This window comes from Maniola jurtina, chromosome 4 (genome assembly GCF_905333055.1).
Source record: "Maniola jurtina chromosome 4, ilManJurt1.1, whole genome shotgun sequence".
In the NCBI taxonomy this organism is placed as follows: domain Eukaryota; kingdom Metazoa; phylum Arthropoda; class Insecta; order Lepidoptera; family Nymphalidae; genus Maniola; species Maniola jurtina.
In genome coordinates this window covers 5,976,505-6,000,890 of record NC_060032.1, presented here as the reverse complement: position 1 = coordinate 6,000,890, position 24,386 = coordinate 5,976,505, and the positions used below count along the sequence as shown (strand labels likewise).

The window sequence follows — 24,386 nt, the reverse complement described above, 5'->3', positions numbered from 1 at the left end:
GCTTTGTTGTATTCTCCTACATTACCCCCAATCCGTTTTTGTAAATAATTGAATTGGTTTGGTTGACTTTCACATTTATTATTAACTAGATGATGCCCGCGACTTCGTCCGCGTGGATTTAGGTTTATTAAACATCTCGTGGGAACATCAAAGAGTAATTTTCCAGGTTTAAAAGTTGCCTGTATTAATTTCCGGGATGCAAGCTACCTGTGTAATAAATTTCATACAAATCGGTTAAACGGATGGGCCTTTAAAAATCACGCGGGAACTATTTGATTTTCCGGGATAAAAAACCTATGCCCTTCCCCAGGATGTAAGCTAACTCTGTACCAAATTTCATCAAAATCGGTTTTACTGTTGGGCCGTGAAAAGCTAGCAGACAACCAGACAGACAGACTTTCGCAATTATAATATTAATTAGTATGGATTTTCTACTAATTACTATCCTGTCCCTTACTGTTTTCTCTGTTTTGTCGTCTCACAATGCGACAAAATAACGCGGTCTACTCATGAGAGGTCGACTGAAGAGAGAATAGACTCACATTGTTGTCGGTGTCCTGTATGACGAGCAGCACGGGGCTGTCGACGCGCTGCATCTTGCGGTACATGGAGGCGAGCGAGAAGCCGTGCTGGCTCGTGCTGAACGTCAGCGACCACATGTAGCCCTGCGCGCGCGCCGGCAGCACTGTGCACAGCTTCTCTCTGTAATACAACAAGATATACCTAGTTGAAAACTAAAACCCGACTGTGTCGTCTTAATAAACGCTGAAATATTAGAGTAAAATTGTTTTTCTGTCGCTCAGAATTTTCTCCTCTTTCATTTGACATCCCACTCGATACAAGCAAAAAAAATTTTTTTGGAGACCTTCACTGTTTTTGATGTAACATCCGTCAGGTAAATTTTTTTCGTATAAAATATTAAAGCCTATGTCACTCGGACCTTCACTACGAATTAATTGACACCTCATCCATCAAAATCAGCCCAGTAGTTTAGACACTACGGTGGAACGCACAGTGTCTGGATACAAACATACATACATAGACTACTAAAATCATAACCCATCCTTTTGGCTTTGCCGCAGTCGGGTAAAAACAGAAGTCAGTTCAAAAATATATTCTACCTTAGCGGGTATTCTTATTCTAAGAGCGGGTAGCTCATAGAGGCATAAAAGCTATGCTTACCGAAGAAATAGTTATACCTACTAATTGAAATAGAACAATGCTCATTATCCTTTATGACTTGCCAGTAAGTAGGTCTTACTAACTACTGCTTACCCAGGCTTTAAGCCACTGCTTAGTAGATATATGGCCTCACCTCTATCTTTTCAGAGTTAAGTGTGTTTTAAGCAATTAAATATCACTTGTTATAACGGTGAAAGAAAACATCGTGAAAAAACTTGCAAGCCTGAGATCTCTATAACGTTTTACAGGTGTGTGGTGTTGGCAATCCCCACTTGGCTAGCGTAGTAGACTATGGCCTAAACCCTTCTCATTATGAGAGGAGATACATGCTCAGTAGTGTACCAGCTATGTAGGTTAATGATAAGGCACGAGTAGATGCCCACTGTACAGGTGTTTTACGTACAGATATTTGATGTATATATAGCGCCGTGTTCTCTACCAGGGTAGAAAGAAAAACAAAAGAAATGAACACTAAAAAATATATATAGGTATTATAATTCACAATTTTAAGTTACAATTTGTAAACGTCAACATGATACAACGGGCTAGAGGCAACTAACCAAACTTGCTACGGCTCACACGGCGTAGCTCGAAAATGCCTATTTACTAGTGCCTCTACATCACACCACCCCAAATTTTTATCTTAATAAAAATTAAACAAATACAAATTTCCGCAACCTTAATTTTATTTCACAATATTCGTTCTTTATTTTTCGACAACCCTAGCAATGTTTCCGATCCGCTTACCCAACAAATCATAATTTAAACACGTCACCCAGTTACAGTGTTCCTTTGATTCGATGCATGGTACATCTCTTAACACATTATACTTGAGATGAGGTCACTACAACTTGAGCGGGTGGCGACGGGGTCGCTGTGGCAAGTCCACTTACAATTGTTGCTATGCCCGCGCCATCCAGCCTACGTTGCACTCAACACTTCGAATGTTGGTTACATTACATTTTACATTTACACACTATCCAATAAACTATAACAATCGTCAACCACTCTAACACTCCCAATAATAAGGTTTAGTTATGTTTTCTAATAAAAAATAATATATGCGGATCGGGGCCATTTTACAATACTTATTGCTTAATTGCTAGTTGATACTCAAATTATTCTACTGATACCTAACGGGCGTTTTGCTGACTCTCCCACTCCGAGTAGTACGGATTGTATGAGTCGGCAAAACGTCATCGTCACTAAATCTACATTTTTTCTTACATGACGTTTCACCCGGCGTTTGTCGTGGATTTTCGATATCCAGGACAAAAGCCGGTTTCAACCTGTCAATAGAAATAAGGGCCTGTCTATTGGGTAACTGTACTAAGTATGCTTTTTCCAACCGCTTTATGACGTCATAGGGACCGTCATACGGTGGTTGTAGACACTTACGCATTACATCGTTTCTAACAAAAACTTTTTTACAGTCTTTTAAGGCAGGGTGCACAAAAATAGTCCGAGAGTCTCTGTGTGTCTCGGGTTTCGGTCTTAAATTACTAATTACCTGTTTCAACTGCTTTAGGTACTCCTCACCGTCCGTTATCTTACTATCCGATGGTTCGAAAAATTCTCCAGGGAGCCTCAGAGTTCGCCCAAAGGTTAATTCCGCGGCACTTACCCCTGTGTCACTGCGTGGTGCTGCACGTAGTCCCATCATAATGGTGTGCATTTCTTCAACCCACGACCTATTGTCCTTTAATCTCGCCATTAATGCGGCCTTAAAACTACGATGCCATCGTTCGATCATGCCATTACTTTGTGGATGGTACGGTGTCGTCCTAAACTTATGAACCCCTAAATATTTCATTAACTGTCTAAAGAGACTGCTTTCAAACTGCTTTCCCTGATCTGAGCTCAAATTAATAAAACACCCATGTCTAGTAATCCATCCTTCATACACGAGTTTGGCTACTGTCTTCGCACAAATATCTTTAATTGGAAATGCTTCCGGCCAACCTGTTTCTCTATCGATCATTGTAAGACAATACCTGTAGCCTTCCTCTGAAATAGTGAATGGACCTGTAATGTCAATGTGTAAATGACACATTCTATCTACTTTTGCAAATTGCCCTAAAGGTGACATAGTGTGTCTGTGAACCTTTGCTTTTTGACACTCTATGCACGACCTAGCCCAAATACCTATATCTTTATTCATCCCAGGCCAAAAATAATTATTAGTTACCATTTTCCTTGTTGTTCTAATGCCTGGATGGCTGAGGTTATGTATTGTTTCGTATGCGATACGCCTAAACTGTTTTGGTAAGTAAGGTCTAGCCTTATCGCCTCGCAAGTTACAAACAATCGGTTTATTTACACTCGGCAAGTCAATTTTTATTAGTCTCGTATTACCGTTTTTTGTTCTTAGCAATTCTGTGAGCTCTTTGTCGTTCGCTTGCGCAATAGCCACTTCTGTGAAGTCAAGTACAGACGGGCACGAAATTGTTTCAACTCGCGATAACGCGTCCGCGGGCGCGTTCTCTTCGCCTTTTGTATAGCTTATATCCGTCGTGAACTCACTAATAAATAATAACTGACGGGTCCTTCGCGGCGTTTCTTTACTACTACTTAGCTTTTTAAACGCAAACGTTAACGGCTTATGATCTGTATACAAAACGAGATCTCTACCTTCGAACATGTTCCTAAAATATTGCACTGACAAATAAAGCGAAAGTAACTCCCTGTCGTAGGTACTGTACTTTTGTTGCGTGTCAGTCAATTTTTTTGAAAAATAACCTAACGGAACCCATTCGTTATTTACTCTTTGTTGCAATGTGCCTCCAACGCAAGTATTTGACGCGTCTGCCATTATAGCAAGCACTTGACCTGTTATCGGATACGCTAACAAAGCAGCGTTCTGTAAATTCAACTTGCATTGTTCGAAAGCTTGAACAGCACTTTCTGTCCACACTATACTACTTTTGTCACGTTTCTTTGCTCCGTGAAGATACTTATTTAATTCAGCTTGATATTCGGCTGCCTGACGCAAATGACTTCTATAGAAATTTACCATGCCTAGAAATCTACGAAGTTCCTCTACCGTTTTCGGTCTGGGAAAGTCTACAATGGCTTGGACCTTGCTTGGCAACGGCCTTAAGCCACTGGCTGAGACCTCATGACCCAGAAACTCAACTTTATCCTGCAAAAACGCACACTTTGCTAAATTAATAGTTAGTCCAACTTGTTGTAATCTTTCAAAAACGGCCTCTAAATGTTTTTCGTGGAGCGAACTATTTTCGCTAGCTATTATTAAATCATCTAAGTATGAAAAAACAAATTCTGCTTTATAATTCGCACAATCCGGGTTATTTTGTTGAAAATTTGCCTCTAAATCCTGTAAGACATAATTATTCATGAAACGTTGAAACGTCTGTGCTGCGTTTCTTAAACCGAAAGACATACATGGCCATTCAAACAAACCAAAAGGTGTAATGATTGCTGTTTTCTCCACGTCATCCTCTGCTATCGGAATAAAATGATACGCTCGGTTAATATCAATCCTACTAAATACTTTCTTATCGGCTAAAATAAACGTAAAATCCTTTATGTGAGGAATTGGGTATCTATCAGGCTTCGTAATTGCATTCAGCGCTCTATAGTCTCCACACGGCCTTATATTACCATCTTTTTTAGGTACAACGTGTAGAGGACTCGCCCACGCACTCTTTGACGGGCGGCAAATACCCATTTCCTGCATAAGGCGAAATTCTTCTCTTACCTTTTTAAATCGGTCCGGCGGCAGCGGCCTTGGGCGCGCATGCACCGGAGGACCTGCAGTCTCGATGTGGTGTCTTACGCTGTGACGTGGTGGTTCTTTGAACGTCGCTGGCATTGTCAATTCTGGGAACCTACTTAGAAGAGAATAACATGGATGCGACTCGGCTATAGTAAAAATAGATGAATGCTCCGAGTTTACTATAGTGGAAATTACATACATGTTAGTCTCCTGATCTAACAATCGTCTGTTTCTTAAGTCTACTAACAAATTATACTTAGCTAAAAAATCCGCACCTAAAATGGGTTGTTTAACGTCGGCTATTACAAAAGTCCACTTAAACGCACGACGCAATCTTAAATTTAACACTAGAGTCTTTGTTCCGAAAGTTTGTATTTCACTACCATTCGCGGCATAAAGTTTGTATTTATTATTCATTGCACTGTCACACACTGATTTATAACTTTTAGGCAACACTGAAATGTTCGCACCTGTGTCTATTAAATAGCGTATGCCATTGTCCTTATCCGTAACACATAAACGGTGGTTCCCTAATTCGACGCAGGTACCCACCGGTTCCACCTGCATCTTCACTAGTTTTCCTGCTTATTCCAGGTGCACGGCTGTTCGCAGCGATTAGCTCTCTGCCTATATTTAAAATGATGCACGCAGAGCCAGTCCGGGCTATCCGGGGTACGTCTGGACCTGCTGTCCTCTCGTCCTCGGGAACGCGAACGACCACGGAACCTTCCGCGACCTCGCCTGCCTCGCCAACTGTCTCTGGACCTGTCCAGCTGGTCCAACCTTGCATGTATCCTGGCTATTTCAGCTGCCATCGACGAATTTCCGGGTACCGCCTCCTTTGCTGCCACTTCTGCTACCGGTTGGGACTTCAGAGTTTCCATTACTTTGTCAGCAATCACGGCTAGTCTGTCTAGATCTTTAGCTTCTGTTGCAGCCAGAACGCCTCGTGCTGCTGCTGGTAGCAGATTCTGCCATAAAACGCTTAGGGTCTCATTATTAATTTTACCCCTGGCCAGATCCTGCATTTTCCGGAGGAGGTGGCTGGGTTTCTGATCACCCAGTTCCATCTCCCCGATGAGCTTCTGTATCTGGCGGTTCTCCGACTCTTCATATATGTTGAGCAACCTTTCTTTAAGTACCTCGTACTTACGCACCTCCGGAGGATTGATCAGGATGTCCGTCACCTGTTGAATGACATCCTTACCCAGCTTGGATACCACTATATTATACTTGGATGCGTCTCCTTGTTTTTGTGGTGCCAGTATTGCCTCCAGCTGGATAAACCAGACCCTAGGTTGGTCGGTCCAAAACTCCGGGATCTTCGACGTGAGAGATATCGACGCTAGATACGTGTCTTCATCCTTCACTACTGTCGTAGGTTGCGCCATTTTTAAAGTTTTTTAGTTTTTCACTTCCTTACACGTGTTAACTTGAGTTGCCCTAGCTCACGTTACGTTACTATTTTAATAAAATTAACACGCGCTACCCTGGTAGTTCAAAGTCTGAGTCACCAATGTACAGGTATATTTGTACAACGAATGTTGCTGTATATATAGTAGCGCCGTGTTCTCTACCAGGGTAGAAAGAAAAACAAAAGAAATGAACACTAAAAAATATATATAGGTATTATAATTCACAATTTTAAGTTACAATTTGTAAACGTCAACATGATACAACGGGCTAGAGGCAACTAACCAAACTTGCTACGGCTCACACGGCGTAGCTCGAAAATGCCTATTTACTAGTGCCTCTACACCCACGATTTCCTCTCGAAGCTATCACTTTGTTAAAGTCAAGATCGGTCCAGCGGTTGAGCCCTGAATAGGAAACGGTTTCGCAATTTTTAACATTAAGGTCCACTTGCATAAGGACCGTTAAATTGATTTAACTAAATGTAATGTCGCTGTCACTTTTGGCACGAGCATGAGCGGTTGCCAAAAGTGACAATTGTGTGCAAGTGGGCCTAAGTATGTACTTATAAAGTTAAGATACGGGTAAGAGTTTGGCAATAGGTACAAGACATATTTGAGCGATTGTGACTTACCGGTGTTCCATAGTGAATATTTCCGAGGTACCGATGAGGTCGGGCGGCGAGAACTCCATGTCGACGGACGCGCCCGACGAGTAAAGTGCGCGCCGCAGTTCATCGCTCATGGACAGCACCTGTGTGACACAACGCACATGTAAATTATATGCATGTATTATACTTAAGATGCGGCAGAAATCGTCTACAGGTTATTGAGTATTGACGCTCGATTTGAGCAAGATATTGCTCTTTATTTCTAGAGTTTGGGCTTGAGTAAGTATGGCTTAACCGAGCTTACGAGCCGTAATAAATTTATCTGTACTCTCACATTATACGTTTCGCCCAATAACCGGTAGGCAATTTAACTTTCCCAGAACGAACCAGTTTCAAAAAATTGTCCACCAACGAACGCCAACTTAAGCGGTTCAATTCGAAATTAATTGACCTGGCTTGTCACAGTATTGTGGGTGAGGAAATAGTTACCTCATATTGAACTGCATACAAATCCTTTCTTTCTACTTCTTCTTGTGTACAAAATTATTTTTGAAACTGGCTCTCTAACAGCCGAATATTGAAACATATCTTGTTAGTTAAAAGCGCCTCAAGGCTAAGTGACTTTTTTGTGACATTAAGAGTCTAAAAATTAAGGGTGGCTCTTAAGCATTAAGATACGTTTTAGCACTCAGTCGTGTGTCTCCAAGTCGTGTATCTACTTGTGGAAACATCTTTACAAAAGGGGCGTGCACAAACGGAACACAGTTTGCCTACAGACAGTCATACATACACCAGTTGCACCTTTAGTCTAGTTTCACATCGAACACTTGTGACATTATGCAACCGGGATCGTACGATAGCCCTGTATTAAGCAATATTTTCTTACTAACCGGATTTCTTTATAATGAAATAAAATGAAAAAAAAAAAAAACTGTCTGCCGGCAGTGTGGGAGGAATAGCAAACACGACATGGGAAGACGAATCAAGACGTTTGATCCGTGTCATGTCAGTCAATGTGCACTCTACCTAGTAGTTCAGTCGGTGGCTACACAATCATTCACAAGTTTAGAAATTGTGCACCATGCTTTATTAAAATTACGTGATGAGTCAGAAAAATGGTAAGGACATTGCTGATAGGAATGAAGGATTCAATCAAAATAAATATGAATGACAAAAAAATAAAAACAACACTAATGAGATGATGCATTCCTGATCACTACAGTTCACATTCAACATCCATGGTGTGGTTAGCGTGTATTTCTCTACTAGTACTTAACAAACAACTAATTATTGTGAACAAGTTGACAACGAAACAGCTGAAATCTAGTTTGCTAGAAAGGGTTGCACAAAACATTTCACATTTTTTATCAAGACAAGTAAATCTATTCACATGCCTACTTTTGGGTGTAGATTGGCTAAGATACTAGCAAACAACTAGGAATAATAAAATAGGAGTACTTAATTATCTATCATCTATTATTATTATAAATACATCAAAATATACCGCTCCTACCTTTTCAATCGAGCACAATTTTTTTTACAGTACCTACATATTGTAAGTATATAATAGATAAGGCGTAGTAAGCATATAGTAGATACATGTATTAGAAATTGTAAAATTTAAAAGAATTATATTTGATCAACGAGAAGTTGAACTTTGTTGAACGAGAAGTTGAGTTGAGAAGTTGAACGAGAAGTTGAGAGAGAACATTCAAATACATGTTTACAAAGCCGTAGATAAAATAAAAATCTAACCGAAAAATATGACAAAAGTCCTTGATAAAATTTAAGCAACGACGTAAATAACTTAGTACCAAACATCGAGTTTTAATGATATATCTATTATAAGCAATTTTTACGCCTATTTCCTAATAATGTGACTTGTACTTAAGACAATAGTAATGTAACTAACGACACAATAGAATACGATGTTTTTGCGAAGTACTCAAAGAGTTGCGTCGAAAAACGTGTACGAAAATGTAACCCGCAATAAATTGTAAATTGATTGTGTTTAATTGAGTCTAACTAATAAATAAAGTTCCTTCTTTTGTACTTTATGTAAAATCTCTACTTTATCAAATCAGAAATAAGTAGATCCCTAGAAGAACCAAAGTAACAAAAAGCAGAAGTAGCCAATGGGCGGGGTGGGTTCCTATCTGCAGTACTGTGCTCTCATAATATTATTGCTGCAAAAGAAGTTTATTTCTAATCTTAGCTTTAATAATACTCGTATCTTGACATATTGCCAAGTAGCCCCTAAATGATGTTATCTTTATTAACGGTGTTACAACAATAAACTCAAAACAGTATAAGACAAAGATAATCTAAATAAAGTTTACTTCATAAATTTCTCTAGTCTAGATTAGATTTAAATGTTTTCTAATTAGCGATAAGATAAACTGATGCATTAACCATCAGGAGAGATCGTAGTCAAGGTCTTGCTTGTAATAGAATCAAAAATAAGTTCTACCATTAGTCCTAGTAGGTATAAGTTCGATAACTTCTATCAATTGTGATGACTTTAATAGATCCCTTAACGTGTGAAAATATCGAATATGATAAGTGCATTTCTCACCTCGCAAATAGAATGCACAGTACCTCTACGACAACATATCGAATGTACTGAGCCACGTCTAACTGCTATGTCGTAAGCTCTCTTGTCGAGCTTTCGCTCATTCTTGATGATCCTTCGCACAATTTTTCGCCACATTTTGGTTTGAAACTAAACACAGTAAATAATAGTAATGGAGGAATTTTTGCTATTTTTGAATCCACGGTCCAAAATATTTTAGTGATTTAGATTCACTGCATGTACCGATCCTTATTGCGATCATGATGGTACAAAGGAGAGGTTTTAAAGGAATATAAATGTGTTTAATACCCAAGATCGCGGTAAAGACTGAATGTGATAGAGCTGCCTATTAATAATTATAATATAATTTTATCTTAATTTACCTTTATCACTTTGCACATTTTACGATTTTGATATAGAAGTACCCACACGTAACAATCAATATCTAGATTATTTTGGTATTGCTTTACTTTTTTTTCTGTTTTGAATTAAATAACCCGTTTCTATTGCTTTTTACCGTAAACGAGCATTATTTTAATTTTAATAACATGTAGTGTGCCCTCCTCGAAAATGGTTTTGACGAATTTCACGATACTGACTAGGTATATAGGTAGGTTAGTACCAACCTAGGCAGAGATTTACATAGTTTATCTTTGAGACAGTTAATATTGTTTCATGTTTGGATATTAATTTATCTACCTACTTAAGTATAAAATTAAGTACGACTTATGTTTGCGAAGAGCGAAAACAACCACTGCATTGATTGTTTGAACAAGCGAACTTAGAGTCTTGGATGAATGAAGTAGGTAAATATAATTACAGATAGGAATAAATATATATACACAGATATTAATTAAGTAATATTTATCTTCAGTAAAACTATTTTCTTTAGATGAAAAGTAGGCGATACTTGCAATAGATTTCCAATTTAAATAGGTAAATAGCTACTTTTAATTTTTTGCTTATCATTGTTAATTGGTATCAGCAATTTAATAGATTAGTTATTATTTTAATGAGTAACGGTAAATAGATGGCAGCTTACGCAATAATTTGCATTTCAACTGTGAGATAAACATTCATAGGGCCCTTGTATTGAGAAATAAAACCTTCAGTTGGCCCACGACTGAATTTGTAATTAACTAGCAGATGCTCAAGACTTCATCATCGAAACAAAATTACTTAATTCCATTTCGACCTTTATGCACTTGGTACTAGTTTTTGAATCCAACCTTGTACTATCAAATCAAACCTCTTAAGCTTAGCTACATATTACAAGTTTAGAATTATAGAAACCTATTTATTATTGTAGAGACCTTAGTGAAATTTATGATTAGAAAAGTAGATATACTTACCTACCTACTATTAAATTTTTCCTATCATTCGTTTGAGTTCAAAAAATTTAGGTATGTTAATGACTTATTTACATATAACTATAGCTTAACATAGAAACGTGTTCTCGACGAAAAAAATATTTTCAACATAGAAAAAGGTCAGTGACGGCAGGCCTGTTGGTATTTTTGGCTTTGAAGATGTTTACGATTGACCAGTTAAATGGATGGTATTCAGTCTTGGGTGTGACTTGTAAGAGATCCGAAATTGATGAGTGGATTTTGATTTGATCTACCCTGACCTAACATATATCTATACTAATAAATAAAATTGGAGTGTCTGTCTGTAATTTCGAAATAACTACCTCATGTTAAGCTCATATGGTTATTTGAACGATACCAACACTGAATCACACGTTTTTAAAATTTTTGTCTGTCTGTCTGTCTGTCTGTCTGTCTGTCTGTTTGAAAAGGCTAATCTTGGGAAGGGCTGAACCGATTTTGACGGGATTTTCACAGACAAGTAGAGAATTGACCAGGGAGTAACATAGGCTACTTTTTTAACCGACTTTTAAAAAGGGAGTTGTGTTTTTCTACCTATGTACACCGAAATCTCCGAGATTTCTCAACCGATTTGCGTCATTTCTTTTTTAATCGATAGAGGAACTTTGCGACATTGTTTCATAAAAAATTTGGAGTCCAACTCCTCAATCCTGATGCTGCAGGGGATCTGACCAATCCACGCGGGCGAAGCTGCGGGCATCAGCTAGTCAGTTATATGTTAGGTCAGGGTTATGCTCCTGAAAAAAAAGTATGTTACATATTCGAAGATTATTTAAATTATAAAAGAGCGTAGATTTGACTCGCTCCAGCAATGCGCGGGACTACAATTACTTTTTATACATGAAATAATATTGTAAATGGATTCTTGAAAAGAGCAACCGCCGAGTTTCATGCTAGAAAGACATTCCGAACCAGGTGGTAGAAAACAATTAAAGTACTTGTGAAAGTTTATTTAAGTAAAAATCTTTCTGGTTCTTCTCGGTAGGAAATACATTCTCAACCAGTAGTAGAAAACGATTAAAAGTAAGTACTTGTAAAAGTTTATTTGAGTAAAAATCTTTTTATTTCTATGACAGCTATCAGTTCTTTTATATGTATAGTTTTTAAAATTAGTACGTTTACAACAAAGATCGTAACCTCTAATCATCGCTACGTATCAACCATCATTATTCCTTGTACGATTTTATCGCATGTAGACGGCGTTTTTTGTTACAAAATAATGTTATAATAAGGAATGACGTATCGTAAACATGTTGCAGCTCTTCAGTATCAAATTGGTCAGTGGTAATTTATTGTTAAACCATTTAAAAAAATACATAACTACTATAATTTTTTATTAATGCACTATATCCGGTAATGGTATGCGGTCTCACCTTATCGCTGTCGAAACTTGAAGACCTTTCCGGTGACGGAGACCCGAGCCGGACCATTTCTATCCATTTCATAGTCTGCATTTGTGCTAAACGAGTTTTTCCACATTAAATCGCGTGCTCTACTACACTACACGTTGCAAAAACCACACAAATGAAAACATCAACAACACGCACGTTTGCCCGTTCTGTATTTAGCTAGCTTGCGACGTGGATTGGAAACTGTATGGTAGTGAGCACTGAGCACAGCACATCGAGCGTTCGCTTTTAAACAACGGGTTTGTATTCAGTGTTTACGTCGGAACTCTGAGCCCGGTCCAGCGAAGTACATAGACACTAATGACGGAATTTGTTCGACACTTTAATTGTGTTGACGAGCCGCTTCGCAAGGGAATTAGTGGCTATTTTCGAGTGTAGCCAACGTGCAGTGCGACCGTGAGGCGACTACAGCGGAGTCGCGCGGCTGGGGAACTAGCTAAAAGAAAGGGCCGCGGGTAATGAAGCCGACCCCGCTATGCCGATGGCAAGAATTGTACGTTCCGTCCACCACGTACCCAGTTAACAAAAAATTCTAAACACGACTTTACGACGTAAAACTACTTTGACATTGACGAGAACTTTACAGGAGTGTTTACTAATAAGAAGTCTGTAATATCGGTCTGTAGGTGAGACGCATAAAGTTAAATGCACTGGCGCTAGCGCTCGACATTGGGAATGTTAATGTATACGATTAGAAGCAGCCGAGTGCTGACCCACGCGGCACAGTTCGCGCGAAGGTGACGCCGATGTTGGCTTTAGCTGCTAGTATGCGGGCGGCTACAGATTATTATCCATTCATGGTATGCGTTCAATGTGCTATAACCTACAGGTGTGCAAACACATTTGTTTAATTGTATTATATTAAAACCGAATACTTAAACAATAATATTTACTTCGTTGTCTTTAAACAAGGACAACGACTATTTACAGTTCTAAGTTCTAACAACTACTTATGTAACGAATATTACTAGTTTCTTATAGATAACATTTATTGTTAAACTTAATTCTAAGAGAAGTTTTAAATTCAGCTTAAAAATGATAATATTTTTGGGAAAATATCTACTCTATTATTGGTCTGTCTAATGTCTGTTTCATTATCACGGCTCAACCGCTAAACCGATCTAAGAGCATAGAGATAGCTTGCATCTTGATGGCGGACAAAGGTTGTTTGAACGTACATTTCACGACGACGAAGTCGCGGACAGAAGCTTGTATCCTATAAAGCTGAAACACTCTACCTACTCGAATAATCATCTGAGCGAACATTGAATTGCTATTGCCGGAGTTTTGCATTAAAAGTTTATGAGCGAGGTTTCCACACATACCTATACATCTTATATATAAGTACCTACCCGTACCTAACAACGGATTTAATATATAATATTTCACGTCAAACATTTCACTTTACTTTATTAGAGTGCTGATAAGAAGATTGTGCTTATACATGCCACAATTAGTCCAGCCATGGATTTATTTATTTTCAGGCACAGATAATATTTATTAAGTACAAATTCTCTACAGCAATACCTTTTCAGCAACCCTGAGAAGACAATAGCTTGCAGCGTCACAAGCTGCCGAACCTCAACGAGGAAGCCTATATAGGTATATCTAAAGTCACATCACAGTACACGATCTTAAGAGATCAAGGACCCGACCAATATGCGCTATGGGTGGCTAGAGACGGGGTACTCTACCCATTAAATAAAGAATATAAAAACTCATAGAACCCTATCTACCCCAATAAGTCTATAGTATCTTTACAACAAGCTAATTTCCCTTCATCGAAAAAGGCACAATTTATCTTTGCTTATATTATTGAGAGGTAAAGTTAGTAAATTTGTTTTGTAGGAAGTAATCTCTAGAACTACAGAACCGATTTTAAAAATTCTTTCACCAATAGAAAGATACATTGTTCCTGAGTAAAAAGGGCTATATTTTGGTCAAAAAAAATTAGAGGTTTCTACGAAAATTATAATAAGCTACCCGTGCGAAGCCGGGGCAGGTTGGTAGTGTAACATAAATTGTGGAACTAATTAATTGAGGAAATAATTTTCGAGTTATCGGCAGAGCCAAATAAAAAGAAAATAACATATTCCGAGAAAATTAAGTATACCAAGCACTAAGCTTAGTAGGTACCTGGTAAGATTTATATCAAACAATCGGATAAGATAAAATTAATTTTAGAGCCATCCACTGCTGATGTCCAAAATTAAGAACGCGATACATTAGCGAATAATACTCATTAATTAATCTAGAGAACATATTATAATTAGGTATAATTTAAAGTTTAGGTATAATAATTTAAATTAAATTACAGTACTAAGTAAGAGTAGCTTGTAGTTATGTTTTATTAAATGTTATTAATTGCTACAGAAAATAAGCTAAATTCGTGAGCGTAACAATGAAAAGTAAGTAGTGATAAAAAATTTGCATAGCTTTTTATCTAATCTATATTCAACAACAATACAATGGTTTACGATCGAAGGCAAAAACATTCATTCAGAGAATTCTCCATATAAACGGGGTTTGATTCCTATTGGAATATTAACCAATCAAATTAATTGAAATTTTGTAGAACACAAACAATTTTGTGAAACACGTTCTATAAATTCAAATGTGTTATCTCTGGCTTGTGAGAGTTCCGTAAAAATGTAGTTTCAAAATTACACGATAAGCTTAATTTGAAATTGGAGAGTGTTGAATACACACCCCTTAGAATCTGTTTACTACGTGTACATTTATTTAATTTATTTATTGCATAAGAGTTATGTACGTATAGCATGGCATGACCTGGCAGTTGTGACCTGCTACTTCGTACTTCAAAATTACGAAAAACTCTACATGACAAGTGTAAATTAAAAATTTATAACACCCCTGACAAGTGAAGGTTACAGTAACTTGAAAAGAGCTGATAACTTTCAAACGGCTGAAACGATTTTCTTGGATTAAAGCTAAGAAAACTTTCGATCAAGCCACCTTTCAAACAAAAAAACTAAATTCAGATCGGTTCATTAGTTTAGGAGCTACGATGCCACAGACAGATACACAGACACACACGTCAAACTTAAAACACCCCTCTTTTTGGGTCGGGGGTTAAAAATAAAAACAAAAATATTATCTGTTAATTATCTGTAGTATGTTAATTAGATAAAAATTTAATGATAGAGTTTGAAATATTTTTAATAACTTTCTAGATAATCTATTTATCTGTGCATATAAAATCGATTGATCTTTTACCGCCTCGGGTCATAATATGTCTGGCATTATTTTTAAACTACGGAACGGAAACGCAGTTAGTAACAATATAGCTATAAATAGATGGATACGTACTTACTGTAGAGACGCCTGCCTTGACAATAACATCTCAAATGAGCGAAAACATGAAACAAATTGTTAGGTAGGTATCATTGTGTACGGAGACCTCCTAACCCCCGCAAAACACTTCGCAAGACGTGACAATTAGTGGTGATTAACATCGCGATTATAGCGATGATCCCGCTAACTGTTAATTGAAACGCCTCGTTCAAAACAAGTGTTTATGGCGACATGCAAATTGGTTCAAATAAAATTCTCGGGTCAAACCATGGAAAGAGATGATGTAATTCGTGAATCTACTCAGCAAAAAAGTCGTTATTTTTAGAATAAAGTTGACTTTCCACCATAATAAGTTCGAGGAATTGCTGCGTTTAGCAAATCATGTTTGCAATTTGTAAAAACTAGGCTAACTAGATTATAATAATTAGTATTGATGATCGCGCTATTGCTGAAACGCTTAGTTCAAGTTTTTATTTCGACATGCAAATTTTTTCAAACAATCTTCTGGTTAAAATATGTAAAGAGATGATGTAATCGGCGAATTATATCATCGAAAATAACGTTGTCATTGCTTCAATTCAGAAGCTGCCTTTCCACCCACATGTGAGAGATGTACAGTATGAGAAACCAATGAAATAGGATCGTTTCGTATCGATCGTAATAACAGAAAAACTTGTCATTTCCAGAATATTGAAGTACAGCCGGTCCCACTTGCTTGTACACGAATAAAGAAACAAGATATCGCCAATTAACCTACGTATTAAAAGGAATAAAAACGTGGTCGGGATGCTTTGTGGAGCGTAATAACTTCATTGGTCCTGGCGTCAGATTACCTACATACCTCTATGTACTAGTATCGCTTACATTTAGGATTGCCAACCGTCATTTTCATTCCATTAGTATTTTCTAGGTTTAGTACACAAATCATAGTAGGCACATTCTTCTAAATACGAGTAGTTTTGGTGTAATATTAGGAGTTAGGACTGTCTAATTCTATTTTTCATACGACTTTTACTCTGAACACTCGTCGTTTTGTTACGATAAGGAATGTACACAGGAAATCCGGTTCTACTGTCATGGATTAAAAAAACGAACAACCCTAGCTCCAATTAGCCTGACATTGTGTACCTACTGGCAACATTTATGTGGGAACAAATAATGCATGCTTTATGTATAATACATATTATATACGAGTACATCTACGTTAGAGCATATTAGTGCTACGAATTTTGACGTAGAAAAAGTGGATGAAGTTCGCTCCTTTGAAGTATGTAGATGATAAATATTGCCCTAAAAAAATTAAGGACTAAGGCTAAAAGGCAATAAAAGAATAAACGTAAAGGCAAATCATACCTAATATTTTTGAAAAAATTTGCGAAGGTTTCAAACTGCGATAAAGGATATCAAAATTAGATGATGCCCACGACTACGTTCGCGTATTTCAAAAACCCGTAGGTACTCTTTGATTTTCCCGGTTAAAAGTAGCTTATGGCTCTCACGGAGATGCAAGCTCGATACTTTGGTAAATAAATATTCACCAAATTTTGTCCAAATTAGTTAAGCGGCTGGGCCGGAAAATGTTATAGACAAACACTGTATGGATTAGCATTTAAGTAGGTAGTTAGACTCATTTTTTAACCGACTTCCAAAAAAGGAGGAGGTTCTCAATTCGTCGGAATGTATGTTCCCCGATTACTCAAAGACCCCTGTGGACCGATTTGGAATTTTTTTTTTGTTTGAAAGAGTATACTGTGCAGGTGGTCCCATATAAATTTGGTGAAGATCTGATGAATATCTTCGGAGATGGAGAACAGAACTCCTCAATGGATAGGAGCAAATAGCTCGCGATCAGTGTAATAGCTTAGTAAACAGTAGGGTTTTAACTGGACATAGCATATTATAGTACAGTGGGGCCACTAAAAATTGTGAAATAAAAAATTTTCAAAAGAAAAATAAAACCGACTTCAAAACCACAAACACTAAAAAGTAAAAAATAACTTTTGTTTAGCTACACTTGTAATGTGCCTAGGTATGAAGTCGGGCGAGCTTCACTCTTGGATTTCTAATTTTGTTTCAATATGCTCGCTCGACTTCATACCTAGGCACATTACAAGTGTAGCTAAACAAAAGTTATTTTTTACTTTTTAGTGTTTGTGGTTTTGAAGTCGGTTTTATTTTTCTTTTGAAATTTTTTTTGTTGAAAAAAAACTTACTAAATTCCGTAAATAGAAAACAAACAGCGGAATAATTCCACAAAGAAGGACAAGGTTGGTTTTCTATAGATATCAAATTAACTTCTATTGGCTATACGTTCTTAAGGTCTTAAAAGGGTATATTTTCTACGATTCAGTCGTAACTTTTTATTTGCCCTTGCGAATACAAAACCGTGTTTTTACTTGCATTTCTTCAAGCAGTAATTGTACATATTTTTTTCATACAAATACCTCCTAGGCGAAAATTGATTTTAGAAGCATTTTTTAAGAAAAACTTCCTGACCGGTAAACGACATCAACCAAATAGTGATAGTGTTATATTGAATCATTTCCTTTGTACGGGGAGCTTTCATAAACTCTGTTATTTTGTAAGACAGATAAATTGGTATTTTTTTAGAAAAGCACGTTAGATGAACTGATAATAGAATAGGTACTAGGATATAATAATATCTTATGCCACGATTGTATTACGGAAGCGATATAGTAAACCAAATATGCGAAGATCTATTACTCGGGAACAATAATACCTATGTATAAGCACAGCTTATAAGCCTTAAACTACCTAGCCTTCTTAGTACTGTGTCCTCATTAAAGGCCATATCATGTTATAGAAGTTATCATCATAAATCATAAATATGTAAGAAGGATAAGAAATGTTTTTTTATAAAAAAATATATGTATTTAAAAAATAAGAATATTATGTGTTTTAATTTAAGTACCTAAGTACGAATTTTACTCCACTCCGCCCATTGCAAATTCCGTTGTCGTTGCTATGCATACTATGTCGTTTACTTTTGTTCTTTTACGGATCTTATCATTTCTGATTTTATCACGTAGAGAAACTCCGGGGTCTATTCATAACCCGTTGAGTGATTGAGCTTTCTAATGAGGTCCATTAGCAACACTGACTTATGATAGTATTACCAACCATGTTTTGGATCCGAATGTCGTTACTGGAAACGCACTGTTCGCTGACTGGCCTTCAAGTACAGAGAAATTTTGGACGAGAAGACATATCGAAACTTCATGAACGCTATCCAATTGAGTAAGGTTTGGCAATTCAAAAATTTCATGAAGTTTGATTGGTTTCAAATAGGAATTAAACTTAACAACAGTACTCTTAACCCGATAAACTTAAAAGTTCAAGAAAATATTGTAACCTATTTGTGAACCTACCAACAAACATAATGATAGGGACCAGGTACTTATCTGAATGAAAAAAATATAACCACGTAATTAATAAATTATGTACCTATTTTTCTAATACTTTCCATTTTGGTTTTCATTTAATTGTTTCAGGTGCAAGAACGTTTGTTAGTATTTTTCTATTATTACAGAGTTTACATGTTCAATTTTAATAGATATGTATCACTTTGGATTTATGTCGTTTTGATAGAAAATCAAGAATTAAACAGAAACAAGCAGAGAATTTTGAGGTCTGATGATTATATCTTAATAAGCCTTTATGCTTTTTATCATAATATCCAAAAACGGTTTTATTACAGATTTTTTTGTTTTTATCGGCGAAATTGGCCATATAACTTTTATGATTGTTTTTGTTTACGTATATTTATTACCTTTGCTCTACTTTATCATATCATACCTATTATGATATTAATAATATTGTACAGCAGTTTAAAAGCTTGTGTAGGTACATTCATTATAATCAAAGAAAGAAATAAGAATAAAATGCACCTCATATTATTATCAGATAGTTAAAAACATACTTTACGAAAGTTATTTATATAGTTAGTTATTTAAATATTTACAGGTGCGGGCCCAGATAAAAATAAAATATTAAGTACCAAAATTCGAAAGCTACAATGCAACGATGTGCTTCAGATTTTTGCTATTATCATATTATATTAGTATATGGAGTCAGTTTCTGATATTGGCCAAAATAATAAGAGTTGCTGAATTCAGTCAGTAAGAACAATTTTATTGCGATTGCGATATTAGGAATTTGACTATCACAACTTGGATTGGATGCTAAGCCTACTGATCAGGCACGAGGACATTCGGGACTTATGGAGTCAATGAACTCGGAAACTTGTGTATGAATGTAACTCCTTCAAAGAGTTTAAAGATCATTTGTAATCCTGTCAACGTGTAAGTAATGAAGCAAAGAAGGCCGGCTCGCACGATGCGTTTCAATATAATATAGTGACGCAAATCATGTTAATGGATCCCATATAAAAAAGACTTTATTAGCATAATAATTTTACTATGATTTTATTGAATAAAATAATTAAACAGAAATTTATTTTAAGCAAAAAAGAATTATGTATTATAATTTATAATATAAGGTATAGTCTATGTTCGTCTTCGGAATGCAAACTATCTCTGTACTAAGTTTCGTAAAAACGGTTTAGCGGATGGACTGGGAAAATTTAACAGACAGACATAGACACAGAGACAGCATTAATAATATTAATATGGAGTATGAATATCACCACCATGTCCATATAAATGAAACCAAGTTGATAGTGAAGAAAATCTATTTACCAAAGTTAAGTTACATAATTATTTTGGAACGATTTTTAGGAATTTATTAGGTAGGTACTAGATGATAGCTGCGTGGATTTCAGTTTTTTTTTTTTAAATTAACTCTTTAAAAAAAATCCCGGGTTAAAAAGTAGCCTATATCCTCCTTCACCGGGATGTAAGCTAACTCTGTACCAAACATCAAAATCGGTTACACGGTTGGGCCGTGAAAAGGTAGCAGACAGACAGACAAACACACTTTCGCATTTATAATATTAGTATAGATAAGGAGTCTGCTCTTATGTTTATGCTGAGAAGGAGAAAAGAACAGTTCAAGTTATAGTAGTCGAATGCTGTAATAAGGTTACAAACAACATGGGTTTTCCGATGCTATTAGAAAATCGCATTGTGTTACATTATTTAATTTTTCTGTAACATGACACGGCTAGAGATTAAACCCAATGCTATTAGAGAAGTGTAGCATAACGTTGTACAATAGCGGCGAGCTGGCAGCCTGGCACCTAACAAGAGATGATTACATGACAGCCTGAATTATACGACGGCCATTGTTCGGCTGTTCTCCACTATGTTTACTGTGTCATTTCATTCCAACTACCATATATTTATACTATTTTATAAATTACAACAATATACCAAACTGTTTATTATGGTAAAGTGTATTTCCCATATGGTGAAAATAAAGCCTTAGTGAGATATTACTATAATTACTACCGACGACGAAACGTAAGGAACAATCTATTGCAAAAAATCGTATAAAAGTAGTTATAACAAACTCAACATCATCTTCTAACTTAATTTATTTACAAGGATCCGTAAACATTTATTTATGGTCTCATAGATAAAAATATTAATTTATGTAATAGAAAATTAGTAATCCAAAAAAGGCGAAACAAGGCTGTTAAATTTTTTCTTATTTTGGGTAAAGCCTAACAGTTCAACGATGAGTGCTATTGGGAGGATTAAAGTTTTGTTCGCTTTGTGTTGATATTACGCCACCGTTATCATTAATTATATCATGTATCGTTTTACGTTTATTCATGAGACCGTGGGTAGGTATATGACTAACAGGAAACATTCATATTACAGTTTCTTCAAACATAGTAATGTCATTCCGTTTTCTACAGTTTGTGCAATAAACATGAATCACTACAATGTGCATTCATACGCACTACAAAGAATTACCTACTTATTCAAATACTTAACGTGACTTGGCATATTTTTAAATCCATCTTAATCATTTGCTACAACGTTTAAACTATCATGAGTGAAAACATTTGGGCACACTTACTCCGAAAATATACGTCATTTCAACCGTTTTAAATAATATTTATTTGTTACAGTATTTATTTATCAAAAACTATATCAATAGTTCATTGTATTCCAATCATGTATGAATGACTTTATGTTCATAATGAAATTATTGTAAACAACGACTAGGTAGGCATTAGGATACCCACCTACATAATAACTAATTATATATAAATTGAAATTAATTTGTTTCTTAAGTAAAATACAGTTACCACTCTGGACTGTTTGAATCAAACGACTTTAACAGTCTTAACATGTGCCAAGTTACATTAGTATTCTCTTAACAATCCGAGCGATACATGCATCAATGCTTAGTTCTAAAAACTTTTGGTCTTTTTTGTATCTAAATATAGCTAAAAATGCATAAACTTATCGATGCATTACAAGGGCATCTTCATATTTCAGTGCTATTATATAAAGATGGGTACTCATATGCGACCTGTAACCGTAGCCGTTGCAAGTCAGCGGCGTTGGCACGAAAGTTGTAATTATCACTTTGGGAAGATCACCATTACTGTGTTATTGTGCTGAATTTATCGTATCTACTCTTATTGTAACAATGCATTTTAGCCAATAGTGAGAGAGTGTTAGTCAATCAGAAGTGTCTGCGACCTTCACAATGTTGCTGTGAAACTTTGCCGCTAGGGGAAGTGTACGCGATGTTTACGATGCGGACCATGATCAACTTTAAATTCGAACCATAAATGAAGTTAAATTATTTAATAGAATTTAAAACTTTGTGGCAGGCTTTGTGAACGATGTACGCCTCACACTACAGTGTAGACGTCATTTTTGGCCATAAGTAATTAAACAAACTTGCGCACTAATTTCTTAGACACAACAAAATTAGCTAATACTATGGCTAGACTATACGCACACAATCAAAATACACACACAGAGACGTGCTATTAGTACCTACACGACGACATCGCGTCGTTAATAACGAATATATAACTGCCGGTCTTAAACATTTGACAGAGTGGTAGACTCGTCTTTTTCACTTCTGTATGGTGAAATAGTAGGTACTTAATGTTTTTGGTAATACTAACATGCAACGGTTAAAGTACCCGTCGATAATGAGTACCCATGTTTTCGCTACAGACAAGATATTCGGGTAAGGTCTTTAGAGGTCAAGTGAGTACCTCAGGTTGGGGTTCCTCGCCGAGGGAGTCGCCCAGGGCTTCAGCCTGGCTCTTCATTATAGAATATACTTTCACGTACGGCGCCTTCAGCAGCTACGCGCAAACGCATAGTTAGTAATTACTCTGGAGTGATTGTCATTGACCATGCAACACATACGACGTTAGGACATTAGTGCACCATTCTCGTACTGGACAAAACCGAAGACCAATATAATTCACTAATTTATCTAGCATAACATTGAATGTCACTAACAATTCGTTTGGTTTTTCGGAATAATGCAATAAGGTCTATAGTTGTTATTGTTTTTATTGTTAATCATAAAGGTGATTGCGCACGATTGGTAGTCCAGCGATATACGCATTTTCCATTACTGAAAATTTAACTGACGGTATCAGAACGAGTCAGCGGCATCAGGTGCATCGACAGGAGTCACGTTAGCGTCGACCTCGTAGCAACGTTAGCGGTACGTAATGGCGCATATACTGATTACACGGTTAAAACTGTATACATTTTTGAAATGAAGACTGCTTTAGGCGCGTTAAGGATTTTGGGATGAATAAAAACTTCAAGGTCGCGTCACCGATATGCTAATGTTAATAGTATATCTGTAGCTATAAGTATGACGTGTAGCGCGTACAATGCGTTCGATGCTATTGTTTCATAGTTTTAAGTTTTCACTTTTGTAGGCAGTCCCCATACTCACAGACTGCCAATTTTTTCGCAGTATAAACAACAACAACAGTCATCTAACAATAAACCGATTGGTGTATTGATATCATCTCAGCTCCGCTACGCTTTAGTGGGAAGACACCCTTATCAGCACTTTATCGTCGCGGTTGATACGGCCAACTCGTGTTTTCGCATTCTCAGTACTGAAATAGCGTTGTTTGCCTCTTGCGAGACTTGGGGTGCGTTGTGGCGCATGCAATCACCTTTATTGTGTCTGAAAGGTGAAAATACTTGTATCCAGTACGTGTAAGGTATCTATGTGTTAACATAAAGCGCAACTTTATCTTCAAAAATACATAATACATATCACTTACGATTACAATTAAATATGATCGTTTTCGACGCTTTTATATTACATTATCCCTATTAACTTAGATAACATCTTATCGATTACTTTATTAAATTATTGCCGATTGTCAACAGATAATTGAAGTACAAAAGGCGTGCTAAAAAGTTAGATATGGTCGATAGTATCTAATCTAAAAAATATACCTATCAAGGGCATGTGCTCGCCATATTTATAATTTTAATTATTTTTCAAGATCAACTGTACTGAAATTTTGTTTGATGGTCGATACTTTCTACCTTTTTACTCTTTTTCTTTTTTAAATCCTTTGACAAATGGCCTATCTACGAGTATGTTTGATACCGAACATAGCTGTTACAATTTGGTAGTAGAATTATTTTATTTAAAAAAAGGAAGATTTATAGGACGTTATTGATAGTTCGTGTATCCTAAGGCTGTGAACTGGGGTCCTAAAACAACAGGACTGCAATAATCCTTTCTATAATATAGCGAAACCTTTATCAAACATAAGTACTGCAGCAATCTTCACCATATTCACGGCCGGTCAAGT

The 24,386-nt window shown here is 36.5% G+C and overlaps 1 protein-coding gene across 36 annotated transcripts in view; it reads right to left on the bottom strand.

The window, feature by feature from the left end:
• LOC123864537 (TLD domain-containing protein 2) overlaps positions 1–24,386 on the bottom strand; it is a 146,228-nt gene that overhangs the window by 9,827 nt on the left and 112,015 nt on the right. For 29 of the 36 annotated variants that reach the window (XM_045905055.1, XM_045905058.1, XM_045905060.1 and 26 more), the window contains 3 exons: positions 22,800–22,892; positions 6,969–7,087; positions 543–702 (listed from right to left, as the gene is read on the bottom strand). In XM_045905055.1, coding sequence (XP_045761011.1) covers positions 543–702; positions 6,969–7,087; positions 22,800–22,892 — 372 coding nt within the window. Of the gene's footprint in view, positions 1–542; positions 703–6,968; positions 7,088–9,519; positions 9,664–9,702; positions 9,946–12,280; positions 13,171–22,799; positions 22,893–24,386 lie in introns of those variants that run through there. The other 7 variants (XM_045905072.1, XM_045905049.1, XM_045905050.1 and 4 more) reach the window with 3 other exon arrangements.